The 16,810-nt window shown below is 53.5% G+C and overlaps 1 protein-coding gene across 2 annotated transcripts in view; it reads left to right on the forward strand.

The window, feature by feature from the left end:
- Nucleotides 1-5,163: 5,163 nt before the first annotated feature.
- Nucleotides 5,164-16,810, forward strand: part of TBX4 (T-box 4) — a 32,439-nt gene continuing 20,792 nt past the window's right edge. Inside the window, exons 1-3 of one of the 2 annotated variants that reach the window (XM_025362503.1) lie at nt 5,164-5,323; nt 9,161-9,355; nt 10,213-10,307. In XM_025362503.1, coding sequence (XP_025218288.1) covers nt 9,164-9,355; nt 10,213-10,307 — 287 coding nt within the window. In that variant the 5' untranslated portion in view covers nt 5,164-5,323; nt 9,161-9,163. Of the gene's footprint in view, nt 5,324-9,124; nt 9,356-10,212; nt 10,308-16,810 lie in introns of those variants that run through there. The other variant, XM_025362504.1, reaches the window with a different exon arrangement.

Genomic DNA, 16,810 nt, shown 5'->3' on the forward strand with positions numbered 1-16,810 from the left:
GATCCACCTGCGTGCTGTTGGTGAATCACTGTCTCTGTCCTCAGTCCCAAAGGGGCTCAGACCAGTCTGCCTTACCCAGCTCAGAGATCAAGGCAGCCCAGTCCTCAGTTCCTTCTACCTGGAAGTTTCTGGTTCTCCCTGATAGGAGAAGGCCTGGGAGAGCAGGGTGAGAGGTCAGGTAAGCAGACCTGCATCTGTGGTGGGAGGGGAAGCACCTGCAGCAGCAGCAGCTGCCACCTCTACCCATCCCCTGCTCGGTCCTTCTCCAACCTCCCAGAGGGAGCTCAAGCTCCTGCCCCACAGCTTTCCTGAGCTTGCTAATCTGAATGGGATGTGGGCTGAGGAATCTGGAACCAAGACTTGGGGCTACTGGGTGACAATAAAGCTATAGGGGACAGATCAATTCCCTGCTGCCTCATCCATCCTTTCCCTTTTGGAGCTTAATAAGGACCCCAGGCCTTAGACCACAGCATACACAGGAAAATGTAGCTGGGAAAGAATTGAGGAGGGATTTTGTTTCCTGGTTTTGAATGGGAAGGCACGAGCACATGCACTCTCAGGTAAGTATCTTTCATTAGGGAGGAAGGCACTCAGCACTGAACTGGTGAAGCAAGAGGATGGCCTTGAGCCCAGGAGTCTTTGAGGCTGCAGTGAGCTATGATTGCATGCCAGCCTGGGCAACAGAGTGAGATGCTGTTTCTTAAAAAACAAACAAACAAACAAACAAAAAACCCCACTGAGTGGGGAACTTTTACATATACTTCAGGAGCATATTTGGCTATAAGTAACAGAGATCCATCCAGACTAACGATGATGAAGAGAAATAAGGTTTATTTTTCTTATTTATAAGAAGCAGGCTGGCACTGATTTACCTGCTCAATGATGCCATAAGGAACTCAGGCCCTTTCTTTTTTTCCTCGGATATTCTTAACACATTGACTTTCATCCTTCCGGCCTTAAGGTCTCTAGAGGGTAAGAACTTCAAGGATCTCATCTGCGGGGGAAAGGAAGACCACATCTTCCCCTTTATCAAGAAAGCAAAATATTTCCCACAACCTTTCTCCCCGCCAGTCTTCCGTTTAGGTCTCATTGGCCAACACTGGATTACATGGACAACTCTAGCTACAAGAGAGACTAGGAAAGCAGAGAACAGGATTTTCATAGAGCAGTGGTTCTCAGCCTTGCCTGGAACTCCTGGGCTCAAGCTATCCTCCTACCTCGGTTCCCTGAGTAGCTAGGACTTCAAGCGGCACCACCACATCCAGCTTTGGCTCTACTAGCAAAGATTCTGACTCAGTTGGTCTGGGTTGGAGCTTGGCATTAGAATTTATTAAGTGCCCTAAAAACCTGTTTTTTTTTTTAATTGTAATTGCTTTTCACTACACTATGGTGCCAGCTCATCCTCCACCAAAAGGTCATCCTCAACCAAAGCCACCCCAGGCTCTATGGAGCCACCCTACTGTGCTGACAGGCATCCCCCACTTATCCTGTAGCCCTTGCTATCTCTGAGACTGATTAGGTGATTAATTAGTCAGTTTGCAGGTCATTCATTAATGAATTTGCAGTTAGTGACGGGTTTGTCAAGCGGTTGGGTAACTAACAGAATGGTCAGTTGGCCTTTCCTCCTGTTTGTGTGTCTAACACATAGTAAGCATTTAATATTTCTTTGGATGAATGAATCCATAAAATAGAGAGAAAAATGGAGTTAATACAGTATCAAATGAGATGGCAGCTGTGAAACCACTTTGTAAATGGTAAAACACTGTACAGATACAGCAATAAACATTTATATGAGAAACTACTTTTATTTTTTATTTTATGTATTATTATTTTTGAGACAGAGTCTCACTCTGTCACCCAGGTTGGAGTGCAATGGCACTATTTCGGCTCACCGAAACCTCTGCCTCCCAGGTTCAAGCTATTCCCCTGCCTCAGCCTCCCGAGCAGCTGGGACTACAGGCATGCCCCACCATGTCTGGCTAATTTTTGTATTTTTAGTAGAGACAGGGTTTCATTGTGTTGGCCAGGCTGGTCTCGAACTCCAGGCCTCAAGTGATCCTCCTGCCTTGGCCTCCCAAAGTCCTGGGATTATAGGCATGAGCCACTGTGCCTATAATCCCAGCTGAGAAACTACTTTTTAAAATTTAGGGCCAGGACAAAGTCTGTTCCTTCACCATTCACCAAAGAGTTACTGTTTCCACATTTCTGATCTAGAGAACTACCATGTTGCTCTGCTGCTCATAAGCCAGATTTTATTCTCAATTATAGCAACCTTGTTAGCACTTAGTGATAGCATATATGCTTACCCCTTTTTCCTTGATCCTAATGTGTTTTTCTACTTGTGTTTTTATGAGCTCATTTTGGTTATAAACCACCTCAAGCCTTTTGGGGAAAAGAGAAAAGTAGAATAAATTTTTAAAATACTTGGGAGCTAGCCTTTATCAACCATGCATTAATATAGGCAGTCCTCACAATAAGCTAGTAGGTTGATGTAATTATCCCCATTTTATATCAGCATTAAGGGACTTGCCCAAGGTCACATAGCTGCAAAATGGTGAGCCAGGAATCAGAGCCAGGTTTCAAAACCAAGGTGAGCCTGTTACCAAACCTGAGCACTTTCCCCCAAGCCAACTCAAATCAGTGTGACAGATGCGTGGTACAGTCAGTTATTTGTTTAGCTAGTTGAGGAGGGTTTTCATACTTTGAACTCCTCAAAGTAGTTTTGGAGAAAAAAAAAATTGGTCTTTTCCTCTTCTACACAGGCTCTTTTTCAGCAAATACTATGCAGCATCCATTATAAGCTTTTCTATTACTTTACTTACGACTAAGAAGAAAAAACGCTGCTACTTAAGCTGTGACACACCACTAACTATCAGATGCATCTCAGTTTCAGAGATATCAGAATGTGAAAAATTTGTGTCTTAGAGTCAGTTAAATGAGGTATTCCATTTTAATAACGGGGAATGTGCGTACAGAACCTCTCTCGTTTACTCACTTGCTGGCTGGTTTGCCCCTTCCTTTTCACTGCCAAAAGCTTACCTGTCCCTTTCATATCTCATTTCTCCACGTCATCATGAACCTGTTGATAATAATTTAGACTGTCTGCCATGAGTCTCCAGAAAGCCTTGCACTTGTAGGAAGGTTCCAGTCTAAGATTTTTTTTTTTTTAATTAAAGAACTATACTATAAGCTCTAAGTATGAACTTCCTCCAATGACTGTCAACAAATTCTTTCCAGAGTCTGGCCTAACTCTGGTCTTCCCATAGTACCTGCTGATTCACTGCCCTCCCTGTTCACCATTCCGCACAGTAGTTGGTTGCTTAGTCTGTATACTATTTATTTGCAAGGGATTTCCCTACAGGCTGTTGGAGGGGTCATGGGAGGGGGCTTGCCAGCAGAAGCTGAAGCATGTCATCCAGGTCTCCCTAACCCAGGAAACATGACTCCCAAGGCATCTCCTGAAATGCCAGGGCCTTCCCTTTCTCCATTCCAGGAGTCCACGGGATTGGGGAAGGATTCCACTTCTCCACTCCTCTTAGATATTATTTCTCCTCCCTGGTTTGAGACTCCGTGAGAGGAATGGTGATGGGGTGGTGGAATCTGGTACTGCAAGGGTGACAGGGACTTGAGCAGCGGCCCACTGTTGGGCTGGATTTCAGGCTCCTGACAGCAGCAGCGACTGGCTTTTCTGAGTTGGTGTTTTGCTTCCACCTTTGAGTGCAGGGTGGTAAAGGAGGCATTGATGCTGGCTTTCCATTTCCTAGCATTAGAACAGGCACAGACCCATCCAGGAAAAGCATTTCCCTGTCCTCTTCCCTTCAAGCTGATTTTTGAGGTCAGAATCTGGAAAGGGACAGAGAGGACACAGGTGGAGGGAGGGATGCAGCCCATGCTAAGCACTAAGGGACCACTCTGGGGATCCTTATTGATGAGGATTCTGCAGCCTTTGCAGATGGGTGGGCAGGCCTGTTCCTGCCCCAGGATTCTGGGCATGTGACAGGCTGGGAGCCTGGGGCACAGGCTGGGGTCCACATGGGTCTGTCTGCCAGTGGAAAGCCTGGGTCCTGTGGGAGGTACAGACAGACAGAGAGAAACAGAGGTAAGTGGAGACAGAGAGCTCAGAGGCTGGGCAGGGAGGTCTGGACGCTGAGCAGGCCTCCCTTTCTGAGGCAGGAAGGACTGGGTGGCTCGGAGCAGGACGCTCCCCAGTCTCCACTTCCTAGCCTAGGCAAGCATTGGGCTTCCTCTTCAGCTCTCCAGGATCTCAAGGAGCTGCCGCGGAATCCTGGCCCTGGGCCGCAGTTTCCCCAGGAGGCTCTGCCAAGCCTGGCACCTTGCAGCCCGGCCTGGGCTCTGTCAAGGCCCGAACCGGACTCGGCTCCAACTCAGAGGCCGGCCCAGCACTTCCCTGCCGCCGCCGCCCCGCACCCGGCCACCGGGCTTCCTCCCTGTCCTCACCCCTGACCTCCGCGGCCGACTTCGAGGCGCTCCAGGCCGGGTCCAGCGCCCGCGGCCCCCTGGGCCAGGACAAGGAGGGCGGATGAGCAGAGGGGCTGTACCCAGGACCTGAAGGTGCGAGGCCGCGTGGTGGGCATGGTCGGGAAGCCGAGCGTGGGCCTGTGAGGCGCGTGTGCGCCTGCGACCTCCGGACCCGGGCTCCCAAATGAACTGCGCGCACGGCTGGGAGCGGGGCTCTGCGGGCGGGGAGCCCGCAGCCGGGGGTCCGTGGAGGCCGCTGCCTGGAAGCGGGCGCCGGCAGCGGATAGCCAGGCCTGGTCGTGGGGCGCCCTAGTCTTCGGGCACGGCGGGGCCGGGCGAGCCCTCCTGGTTGTCGAGCCTCGGCTGAGCCGGGCTGCTCGCCCTTGCTTCCCGCCTCTCTAATCTAAACCATGCGGGGCTCCCAGCCCCTACCCGGCTCGCGGGGCCCGAGGGCCAAGAGGAGGGCACTGGGCCGCGCAGTGGAGGAGCCGGCTGCTCGCGTGGGGCTCGGGGTCCTGGGGACCGCGACGCCGGGGAACCCTGGAGCCCCCCTCCCTGGGGGACAGCGGGCGCGAACTGATTGACAGCGGCGACGTCAGCGCGGAGGGGGGGCGGCCCCAGAGGGAGGGAGGGAGGGGAAGGGAGCTGAGGCCCCAAAGTGCAGCCTTGGAGATCAAGGGCCCGCTCCAGAGCCGGGATGTGTCCAGCCCCGAGGGCACGGCGGGCAGCTGGACCCTGACCCAGCGGCGCGGAGTCGGAGCCCCGGCCGTCCCGCGCTCCTCGGACCCGAACCTGCAGGGGACCTCGGGCCGCTGGCGCCTCCGCATGCGGCACCGCAATTAGGGTGAGTGTTGGTTCCAGCCGAGTGGGGACCAGCTGGGCGTGCGGGGCTGGGGCCACAGGGGCTCAGGGTTAGGCTGCGGGGTCGGACAGGAGGAGAAGCTGGAAAGGGGCGAGTCTCGCGACCCAGAGAAGAACTTCAGGGGCGGTCAAAGTTGCAGGAAGGCGGCGCGAAGTGCCTTGGGTCGGGCCGCCGCCTCGGCCAGACACCCAGTTGTTGGGGCACGAGCCGTTCTCTCTGTGTAACCCGACGAATTGGGTCTAGGGACCCAAGAGCATGGAAATATCGATAGCGCCAGCACCCTAAGAACAAGGCCGTGACAGGCGGAGCGGTGGCCTGGAAACTGGTGTTTGCAGAATATGCAAGGCCAAGGAAGAGGGCCCCGTACTGAAGCGAAAATTCATGTAGAAATGTGAGCGATCAGAACACTGGACTCAGAGCCTTTGATGCAAGACTAGTCAAAATTAAAACAAGGAACATGATATATAAATAATGATCGATGATTAAAAATTATTAGAATGTGAATACTTACCAAAGAAAGGGCTAATCGGCATAACTGATATAACACGTGAACTTTCAAATAATACAGTCGTAGTAACTTTCAGAGTCAAGCTGAATCAAGTGAAAATAGTAATCATGATTTTTAAAAAGATTAAAGCAAAGTAATTCTAAATGGAGGAACTATGTAAGGACTGTTGTATTAAAGCCAATTGCACTAATATAACGTATAGTAATAGTGTAACAAATTACTGAACTGTTGGAAACTAGGAAACGAACTGTAGGAGAAAGATGAACAATGAAAATACTATTAAGGGAAATATTATTAGTGGTAGTGATATAATAATATAATGTATTATTGATACTATAGCGAGCTATTAAAACATATTAACTAAAATCTTAGGAGCAATAGTAATGTAAATAAAGACACATTAACAAGAATTGCTGGAGTAATATGACAATTTATGACCAATGTATTAATAGTCACAAGAACATTATAAATAATGGTTGAGTAATAAGAAGTATTGTACCAATGTGATGAAAAATAATCAGAGTATTAAGAGCTACAGCAATATTACAAAGTATGACAAAACAGCAAGAAGTAATGATGTGATGAAAAATAACTAGCGAGTTAAGATCTGTAACATTACAAATAATGACAAAGTAACAAGATACCGTCAGGGTGTGTTGAAGAATAATACCTGGAGTGTTATGAGCAAGCCTAACAAAACAAATTGTGGTTAGATAACAAGAAGTATTATAAGGATGTGAAGAAAATTAACATGAATTTTCAGAACAGTTATATGACAAGTTATGGTAAACAAGAAGTTATTGAAATAGCGTGGCAAAGTATAAACAAAATGAAGAGCAAGCAACGGAAACGTATTAGGGATATAAAGCAAAAATTAAAAAATGATAATAGATTAACGTGACCTATTATACACTATGTCAACTAGATATTGGTAATAGTATTATGAATGTGCCAGGCGACCCTGAAATGTGTCAGGAAAACAACAAATTTAATAACAGTAAGCTAACGAATCAAACCAGGACTTTAACCATACAGTATTAAAGATACAAAGGAGTAATAATCCACGCGATAGGATATTCTCAAAGTTCCAAAATACTACTGACCAAAATACTACTCTTATAATAAGGACAATTAAAATATTAAAAAACAGTACGAAATATTAACAATTCCCCTAGTGCAAGAAACATACCCCCAGTAACCTAAAAGTGAAAAGAAAAATGCTGTCGTCTTTGGAAAACGAGGCTACTGAAAGCAACAGACCCCATCGCAAAGGGAGCAGAGGCTGCGGCGCGGAGGAGTGGATGTGAAAGACCAGCGCGGACCGCTACCCGTGGCTGAGTGCGGGACCCCGCGGTGTGGGCGGCCGAGCGCGCCCAAGCTCGAGGTCCGAGAGGACCGCGGGGACGGCCGCCCCGGGCCAGCCGGGTGGGGAAAAAAGGAAATTGGTGGGAAGGGGGCAAGCTGTCGCGAGGTTGGGATGTGGCTTCGTGGCGGAGAGAAAAGGAAGAGGCAAACCCTGAGCCTCGGAAGGAGAACACCGCGCAGGCCTCGTGCCCAGTCCGAGCTGTGGGGCCCGCGTCAGTGGACGCGGGCCGTGAACCAGCTCCTCACCCGGCAGGACTGAGAGCGTAGGACTGAGAGCGCAGGGCGCGAGCCGCAGGGCTCCGCTGCACGGCTCCGGGTGTGAAAGAGCCCAGCAGAGGACCCCTTGGCCATGCGGGCCAAGCGCGAGACGGCCCCTCCTTGCGACCCCGCAGGCCGCCACATCTGGGACCAGCCGATCGCTCGGTCGCTGGCGCCGATCCCGCCGGGGTCCTAGATATAGTTGGACCCAGCGCGCTGGCCAGAGTGGGCAGCTACCCTATTGGGGCAGCGTCCCCCTGTGTGGGGACTCCTGGGTTTCCGAGGCTCGGCCCCGCGTTCGCACGTGGCCCGAGGCGGGTACTGGCGCTGGCCATGTCCAGCAAGTCTCACTCTCTGCGGGTTGTGGCCGAAGACCGGCCCGCCTGTCAGACTTATCTTTATGGGTTTTTCCCAACCCGGAGTGGCCCCGGCCCCTTTTTATCTCCTCGGTTGCACTTGGCTTGTTTACTTTGCGAGGCCCTGGGAGTCGAAGTCAGAGCCCGGGATGAGGAGGCCTCTGAACAGGATGGGCGAGAGGCCTGAGCCCGGGGATGCTCCAGGAGGGCCCCGGGAGAACGGGAAGAAGGTAGGAAGAGAAAGGCGGAGCATTCCACCTCAAGAGGGGCCGCCAGACCTACAGAGAGCCCCGCTGGAGCGCCCAGGTCCAGCAGGATGGGGAAGAGCAGGGAGGTGGAAAGGCGAAGCGGAGCAAGCCGGGCACACCCCTAAGGGATGCTTCGGGCAGGGAGCAGCCATCTGCCTAGGCGAGAGAATCAGCCAAGACACCCGAAGAAATGTAGCTGTGCCAGGCAGGTCTAAGAGGTTCCTGTGAATGGGCCCAGCCTACTGGCCTGGTCCTTTGCTGGGAAGGGTGTGGGTCTTTAGGCCCAAAGCAGAGCCCTGTGGCGCTAAAGTGTGCCTGAGTGAGCCTGTGAATTTGAACCCGAGCGCCAGGCAGGGGAGGCCTGGGCAGAGGGCAGAACCTGATCAGTCACCCAGGAGAGTGTGGCTGCTCAGGCGGGTGGGATGCTGTGTGAGGGGCTGTGTTTCGGTGTGAGCATGTCTGTGCCAGAATGGGAAGAGGATGTGTGTGGACGGGGACTGTGTTGGAGTGAAAGCCTTTGGTTCAGGAAGTCTCTACCTCAGTGCTGTCTGAGGGGTTGGGTGAGGGCAGATGGGTGAGCTGGGCCTGAGGGCCCGAGGACCTCTCTGCACACAGGTGTGGAGCTGCAGGAGCCTGGGCCCTACCCTCCAGCCTGGCTCTCCTTTCCTGCATGGCCAGGAAGTGTCCTGGTTGTCCTGGGCCCACAGAGAGGCCTGGACCCCAGTTATTGGGGAACAACCGAGAAGACCCAGGCCTCAGGCTCCACTGGAGCCCAGTAGGAGGGAGGGACTCGGGGTGCAGCGGTGGCAATGCTGAGAGGGCGGTCCCTCCGCTAGACCTACTCATCACAGAACCCCACACCCAGGGGCAGGCAGACCCTCCCAGGTCCACAGCCTGAAGGGAGGAGGCGAGGGACCTGCCCTCCTTGCGGGCTCCCTCCTCCAGCTCAGGAGGGGGCGGGGTCCACGTGCTCCAGGGCGGCCTCGGCGCCCCGCACGAAGTCCCGGGATCGGCTGGAGAGGGCTGCGGGGCCTCTGGCGAGTGTGGACCTGGGCGAGTGATTCGTTGTGTGCTGTGCCCGCAGGAGATGCTGCAGGATAAGGGCCTGTCCGAGAGCGAGGAGGCCTTCCGGGCCCCGGGCCCGGCGCTCGGCGAGGCCAGCGCAGCCAACGCCCCCGAGCCCGCGCTGGCAGCGCCTGGCCTCAGCGGAGCCGCGCTAGGCAGCACCCCTGGCCCTGGGGCCGACGTCGCCGCCGCCGCCGCCGCCGCCGCGGAGCAGGTAGGGCTGCGCCAGCCGTCGGGTAGAAGTCGGGCGTCGGTCTGTCTGCGGGGTCGCCTGTGTCCGTCATTCCGTCCGATCGTCGACAGGACTTGCTTTCAGGGGGACCTGGCTACGTTCAGGACGGTCTGCCTGTTAGTTCTCCACTGAACAGGGCTCGCTTTATCTGCCTTCTGGGTCCTTCTCCACTTTGAGCCCTCGGGGTTACTGTGGGACAAGCAAGAGTTAGAGCTAGAGATAGAGGAGAGGGGCAGTAAGAACGAAGGAGACCCCCGGAGCATCGGAGCGAGCCTTGACCAAGTGTCCAGCTCCAACAACCCGTAGAGGGCCTGGGACCGAACGGCGGGCAACAGAAGGCGACCCCGCCGGTGCGCACGGGAGCCGCTGCGGGGCTCCAAGGCCCCTGGGACGTCGTCGAGGGCTTCACAGTGATAATCGAACGATCACAGCGCGCGGGATGCCGCCTGGGGATCTGTGTGCACTATCTGCAGGCGCGCACCTGGCCGAGGGTGCGTGCGCCTCTCCCTGTCTGTGTCTGCCCGGGGAGCCTGTGGTGATGGCCCGCCACGGAAATGTTCATGAGTGTGCAAGAGTGTCGTCTAACCTGCGCTGGCCACTATGTGTGTCCTCTGCGGGTTCCTCCGTAGGTGCAGCTTCAAAGGAGGGAGTTTTAGCCACCGATTAATTCTTTTAAATTCACGAATAGTTCAAAATCATTCTGTGAAACGAAATCTGGAGCCGTGGGCTCCGGGCAGGCAGGGTTCCGCACAGCTCTTCGGGTCTGGTTCATCTTTCCTCAGGCTCCGCGTGGAGCCCTGGGCCAGGCAGACACAAGTTTCTCTCCCTCCCATCCCCAGACCATCGAGAACATCAAGGTGGGGCTGCATGAGAAGGAGCTCTGGAAGAAGTTCCACGAGGCCGGCACCGAGATGATCATCACCAAGGCGGGCAGGTCAGCGCTGCGAGATTTACTTCCGGGGATGGCGGTGGGGAGCAATGGGGACCAGGGGGGTCCCTTAGAAGTCCTCTCGGCCCCAGCCTGGTGGCCTGTGGGAGTCCTCTCTGCCTCCTCCAGCCTCAGTGCCACCTCCCTCCGCAGCTTGGGACTGGGCCGCCAAAGCCCGCAGGGGGCCACCGCAGCCACCCGGGGCTTGCGGGAAAGACCGAGAGGGAGGGGCAGCGCTATGCAAATGAATCCAAACAGGGATGGCGACGCCCAGAGTCCCAGCTCCAGCACTTTTGGCCCCCTGGGGGGCTACTCTGCTCTCCTTTCTTTGAGGACCTGAGGAGGTTTCTCAGGAGTGCATTGATTGCGGACCCAGAGATGCCTCTCAGCAGATGGGGAGAGGGAACTAGATTATGCCCTTCGGTTTTCATACATTTTCGTGAGTGACTCGAACCCCAAGTTTCTCATCCCAGGGGCACCGCTCTTCTGTTTCCATCCCCATCTCAGGCCAACGGGAAAGCACCACGTTGGGCTCCCTGTGTGTTGGGGGAGCGGCTCTCGGTGGCTGCCAGAAAAGGATGATTTATAAAGTGGAAACATCTTTAAAATGCGCTGGTGTCTGTGGGAGAGAACAGGGAGGAGAGGATGAGAGGAGGAAGACTCACTGGGGGTTGAGTGAGAGATTCACTGGGGCTGGTGGGGAGGGGGCTGGAGTGTGGAGGAGAGCGGTTATCAGGTGAAGGCGGATTGCTGTAGACAGAGACGCTGGCAAGTTCAGGTTCAGGAACTCCCTCCCCACCCACTCTGTCCCCTTCACATACACACACTTGATTTCGGTCCCTGGGGACAGAGTAGGTGTGAAAATGTCCCTTTGCCTGGATGTGTCTCATAATTGAGATTCTGAAGGAATAAGATGATGAAATCTCGAGTGCCAGGAATTGGGAGTCAGAACACAGTGGGTGAGGGATCCAGTTCCAACTCAGCTACTTTCATCTGTGCAACCTCAGACAAGGTACTTAAGGGTCTCTGCTTAAGCACCCTCCCCACTCCATCTGTAGAAGAACAGGTCTTGCCTCATACATTGTATGGAAAGCACTGAGTTCCTGACACATGCAAGCACACAAGAAGTGCTAGTGAATAACATTAGCAATAATTAGAGAAGTGTCTGGCATCCCACTCAGTATTTTCTTCTACTTTTTAGAGAACTCAGCTCTGCTGAACCGCTTAGGGAATGATAGACTATTCAAAGGAAACAAAAAGTCGGTTGGTTTGCTGTGTGTAGTGTGTGGGGTGCTGTGGTCCTTCCTGTCTCTGCTCACTGGCAGGCCTTATAAAATTTCCTTTATTTTGCTGAGGGTGGAGGTCTGGGCACTTGCCCACCCTCAGGTCTTAGCCAGGGAGGTGGCATCACCACTCAGGGCCTCTATCAGGGAGAAAGTAGGTTTATTTTAGAGCCTGAGCTTGCTGCATTTTGGGGATGGAGATAGGGAAGGAAGACTCATGAAGGGGCTGGCAGAGGTTCCACATGGAGTAGGCATCGAGGACAGTGGAATCCAGGTGTCACAAGCCCTGCCTCTTTCTGGCTGAGTGCACTTGGGCAAGTCACAGTCTCCTTGTAGCTCAGTGGTGTCAGGGAAATGGTGACCGTAGACCTATCTGCTGTCCTTTCCTTTTCTATCACTGTGAGACTCAAACCAGGGAATCACATGGATGATGGTTGGTAAATGGGTAATCCACTTGATCAAGTGTGAAGGGGAATGGGGCTATTCCTTGTGCCTGCTGGTGTGGAAAGAAGGTAACAAAGAGAAAGGTTCAGAACTTCCATTTTTAGGCAGCAGAAATAACCTTGTCTCTTGAAAATAACTGGTCAGCATGTTCTCCGGGCATGTCTGGCCTCTGGCATTTTAAACAAAAGGCATTTTATGGTTTTCCTCAGTGGTGTTTCCTGCATCTGCATAGGTCCTCCTCCTCCCTCTCCCAACACATACACTTATACACACACTTCCAGAGGTGGCCAGCTTCGGGTAGCTGTTTGTGCTTGATCCTAGTTGAGGCTTAGAGATGGACCTTAGGGAATTATGATAATATTTTTAAAATGGCTGTGATGATGTTGGCCAATTATGGATCCATCACAGCCTTTCACTTCTCTGGCAGAAACTTATCCTTGCATTGGGTCTGGTTCTTAAGAAAATCACTAGTCTCATGCCCCCAACCCCTCACCCCTCACAGACCCCATTTCCTCCTTCATAGCTGCCCCCTCCTTCAGCAACCACTGTATTGCTCTGATTTACTCTGATTTACTTTACTGAGCTGTGGTTCTTCAACATCCTGTCCAGTGCCTCTCCCCGCTCCCCAAATTCTGTGTGCCTCTACTGGAACCCTTCTTGGTACACTTCCATTTGTCAGTCTGGGCCTTGCTGCTAAACCTGGAATCATAGCTTCCTAGATGGCTAGAGCTGGAGGAGAACCAAGAGAACACACACCAAACTCCAGAGAAGGGAAGTGAGGCAGTTACCAGGTCTACACAGGGAAACAGATGAGGCACCCCACCCCCAGAACACAACCCCTACTTTGATAAGTTCCCTTGATTGCTTTTTTACGGGGTCCTATTCAGTGTGGATTGTGGCTCTGCCCTAGAGACCCTGGCTGATTAGGGACATGATAACTGCCATCTGGCTGGGCAGGAGCAGGCCCTGGAGAAGGGGAGCCAGAATGCTCTCAAGCCGGGTTGAGTTCTCGGGTCACAAGTTTTCTTCCTACCTTAGCCCTTTGGGTCCTTGAGAGTCTTGAAGGTCAACGGAGAGAAGAATCCCTCTCACTGGATAGTGACTCTGAACTGCCAAACAATTTGGCCTGGTGGATAAAATGCCAACCACGGTGGGAGCCACCAGTTTCTGAATACTCAGCAACCTCCATGTCAGGTGTGAAATGGGGGACACAGCCCTCCACAGCCTGTCTCAGTCTCTTGGATCTCTGTGTCCAGAGGGTTCATGCTGATAACCGCAGACAGCGGATCCCTCTCTTGGCCTCCCCACATCCCTGCCAAGCTTGATACATGTGAGAAACTGCATTTTCTCCCAAACATAGATAAAAGTGAGCTCCACAAAAAAATTCAAATATAAACCTCCCCGAAATGAAAATTGCCTAACCATCTCACTGCCCTACTCCTAGGTCATGGTTTTGCCACCAGATAAATCTCCACTATCAGCCTTCATAGCCTGTTGAGTTCAATGTTGCTTGTGTTAGTGACAGTGAATTTGCGTTTGAAAAATGAACTACCGATGAGAACTCCTGTTGAACCTGTATTGTTTGTTATTCTGAGGCAAGGATTTGGCCCGGCTTAATCCGGGGCTTCAAAGCCAATTGCCCTCACTCTGTATACAGAGCGTCAGAGCCCAGTGGCGTGGATGATAAGAGAAGTAAGGGTTGAAGACACTGGGAAAGTGGGTTGGGGAGAGAGTGCTTTGATCTCTTTTTAAAGTATTTTCTGAAAGCAAAAGTCTATCAGAAGGAAGTGCCTTAAAAAAAAATCTAAGAGAAGCAACTGATCTTCCAAAACAACATCCATTCCACACACTCTCACCCCTGCCCCTCCCTCAGGGAAAAGATTTCTTAAATATGCTTTGGGTGAATTAGAAAACTGTGTGTGTATGCCTCTGTGTATGTGTGTGTGAAATGTGGGAATCGATTTATTAGCTTCAAAATCAACTCACTTGGCTATAAAAGGCTTGGTCTCAGCGTAGGTGGCACCAGCAGCCCCACTCCAAACCCCAGCCTTGGACGCTGGGCCCTGGGCTCTGGGCTTTTCCCTGCACACCCAGGATTCCTCCTGAAGAGTGCCCGCCCCCACCCTCACATCAGGATTGGAGAAACAAAGGGTTTTCAGGGGACCCCTGCCGTTTTACTGCTGTAGGGTTCTTTTCAGACTCTGGGCTCCAAGGCGCCTGTGTATGTGTACACACATATATAATTTTTAACCTAAATGTATTGAAGTGGAACATTCCTACAGAAGAGTCCACGCGTCTTAAGGATGCAGCTTTACAGACTTGCACAAAATGAACACACTCGTGTAACCTTCATCCAGATAAAGAAATAGATCATCACCACCACCGCCCCAGAATCCTTGTGTGCCTACCCAGTGAGCGCCATCCCCACCCTTGAAACCACTCTCTAGACTTCTGACCCCTTCCGGCTGGTGTTCCCCTACATTAAGGGAGGGTCCGTGTAGCTGTTACTGGAGTCCCCAGGGACCTCCGAGAAAGTCGGGGCTGCAGAGGGGTTGGGGATTGGGGGACCCTCCAGGTGGAGAGAATCTAGGGGTATCCCGTAGTCTCTGTCCCTCTCCCCAGGAAGGGCGCTGCGAATAAGCACCTTGAATTTGGCCACTGCTTTGGCCGGGGAGCTCCCGGGGCTCTCGGAGCGCATCTAGAACTTGCGTGTTCCCTCTCAGCAGTGAGTTCGCAGTTATGGATTTGTTGCCAGAATAAAAAAAGCCCCAAACCCTTGCGCCGCTCCCCGCACGCCTCCAACACCGAGAAATGTCCGAGGAAGCTTATCTTAGCAGTTCATTCTAAAGCCATTTCCGAGTATGAATAGATAAAGGCTCCAGCCCCGCACCCTTTCAGAGCCTGTTTCATGATCAGAGGAGAAGCCCCGGGCTTTCATCTCCTCCCGGGCCGGCGAGCAGGCGGCTTGTTTATTCCCCTGGCGGAGCCGTTTCCGCGTGTGCCGGGGGGAGCCCCCATCTGTCTGGGGGCGCGAGATCCCGACGGGGCGCGGGGAACTAGGGGAGCATGGAGACGGCGCTTGGGGCGCGGAGAGAAGGTGCCGGGCAAGTGGAAAGGGTGCCGAGGGGCTGAGAAGAGGGAGGGACAGGAGGACGGGGTGGGAGCAGGGAGAGGGTGGGGGGCGTAGAGAGAGGGTGCAGGGAGGGGAGCGGAGGAACGCGCAGGGAGAGGGCTCGCCGGGGCGGACCCAGAGGTAGAGCGCGGAGTGTCGGGGACAGGCGGGCGTCACCGCCAGCGCTGGTGGCAGGGCCTGTGTGGAGACAGGCGGCACCCGCAGTGCTTTCCTTCTTGGTCACCTCCCCCACCCCAACACACAAACGGGGAGGCGTTGCTTTCCACCGTAGGGTGTTGGTTTTCAGGTACATTCTATGCCATAAATCACAGAAACAATTTACATCTCACTCCATCATTTCAAACCTTTCATTAGAGAGGCAGAGCTCATAGGAAGTCACAGCTCCCAAACCCAGCCTGGCCTCTGTCGCCTGAGGCATGACACGCTGGTGAACACCCCCAAGTCAGGCATCTAGGCACCAACTTTAGTCCCTTCAGGAACCCAAGGGCAGATGCCCATGAGGCCTTGAATTCTCCCCTCGACCTGGGCAGGAAGCCGATGGAGGGGACAGAGAGGGCTTCACCTTCACAGGCAGCCCTTCCCCAACCCTGGGTGGACCCTTCCTCCTTCTGGAGCCACCTAGGCAGGGAAATGATAGTGCTTAGGGCCCCCCACCCCACCCCAGAGTGGGTTCTGCATGGCTCAGAAGCAGTCCCCCAACTGGACCCTGCCAAGACCTAGACATCTGTTGCATTGAAGGCAATGGAACTGCCTGAGGCAGGTCAGCCCCGAGCAGAGGGCTTTTGAACTCCTCATTCAGACCAGACATCCTAGTCCCTCAGCTCCTGAGCGCTGATGCCTTAGATAGAGGGGAACTGGTGGGCAGGGGACGCGAGGCTGGGAGGTACTCCCCCTTCCTGCACGGATGCCACATCTCCTTATCAGTCAGGAATCTGGCCTATGATCAGCTTCCAGGAGGGGCCAGGTCCTAAGACACCAGCTGGGGCTGCAGAGAGCAGCCTCCTCAAAGGCCTTGCCGAAAGCACTCAGTCAGTGTCAGCCTGGCCTCCTGAGCTGTGGAGATGAAGCCCAGCAGGGAGAAGGAGAGGGGAAGGCCAGGGCCCCTTAGCCTCCTCTCAGCCTAGGCTATGATGCCTGCCAAAGTGGCAGAGAGCCCTTCGCTCCCAGCCCCCTGTGTGGACACTGGCCCTGGAGGGAAGCCATGGCTGTCCTCTACTGTTGCCACCTGGAATGATGACAGGAGACAAGCTGAGTGCAGGGCCCCGGTGCCAGGCCAGCCCAAGTATGGCCAGAACTGCCCCATTTTGTGGCTGTTTCTGTGGCAGTTACAAAATGGTGGCCTGGAGGGGGCAGGATTCTTGGCCTCACCCCAGGGAAGGGGGAGGTGAGGCAGCTGCTGCCCTTCCTGCTTCAGCTGTAGGCCCACCAGGAGAGAGGCAGGGCCGGGAAAGGGTGGTGCAAGCTCCAGCTGCGCCCCCAGGCCCCATAGCGGGGCTGGTAAGTGGGAGGCAGGGTTGGGTTCCTGAGCCCCTCACTTCCCCCATTCCTGGAGAGGGGGCGGGGTGGACATTTGAAAATGCTTTCAATTGACATCTGAGACAAATTCTTCCACACGGTTTATAAGTCCCTAGACTTGCAGCTAGAACTTC

The sequence above is a fragment of the Theropithecus gelada genome, chromosome 16 (assembly GCF_003255815.1).
Source record: "Theropithecus gelada isolate Dixy chromosome 16, Tgel_1.0, whole genome shotgun sequence".
In the NCBI taxonomy this organism is placed as follows: Eukaryota; Metazoa; Chordata; class Mammalia; order Primates; family Cercopithecidae; genus Theropithecus; species Theropithecus gelada.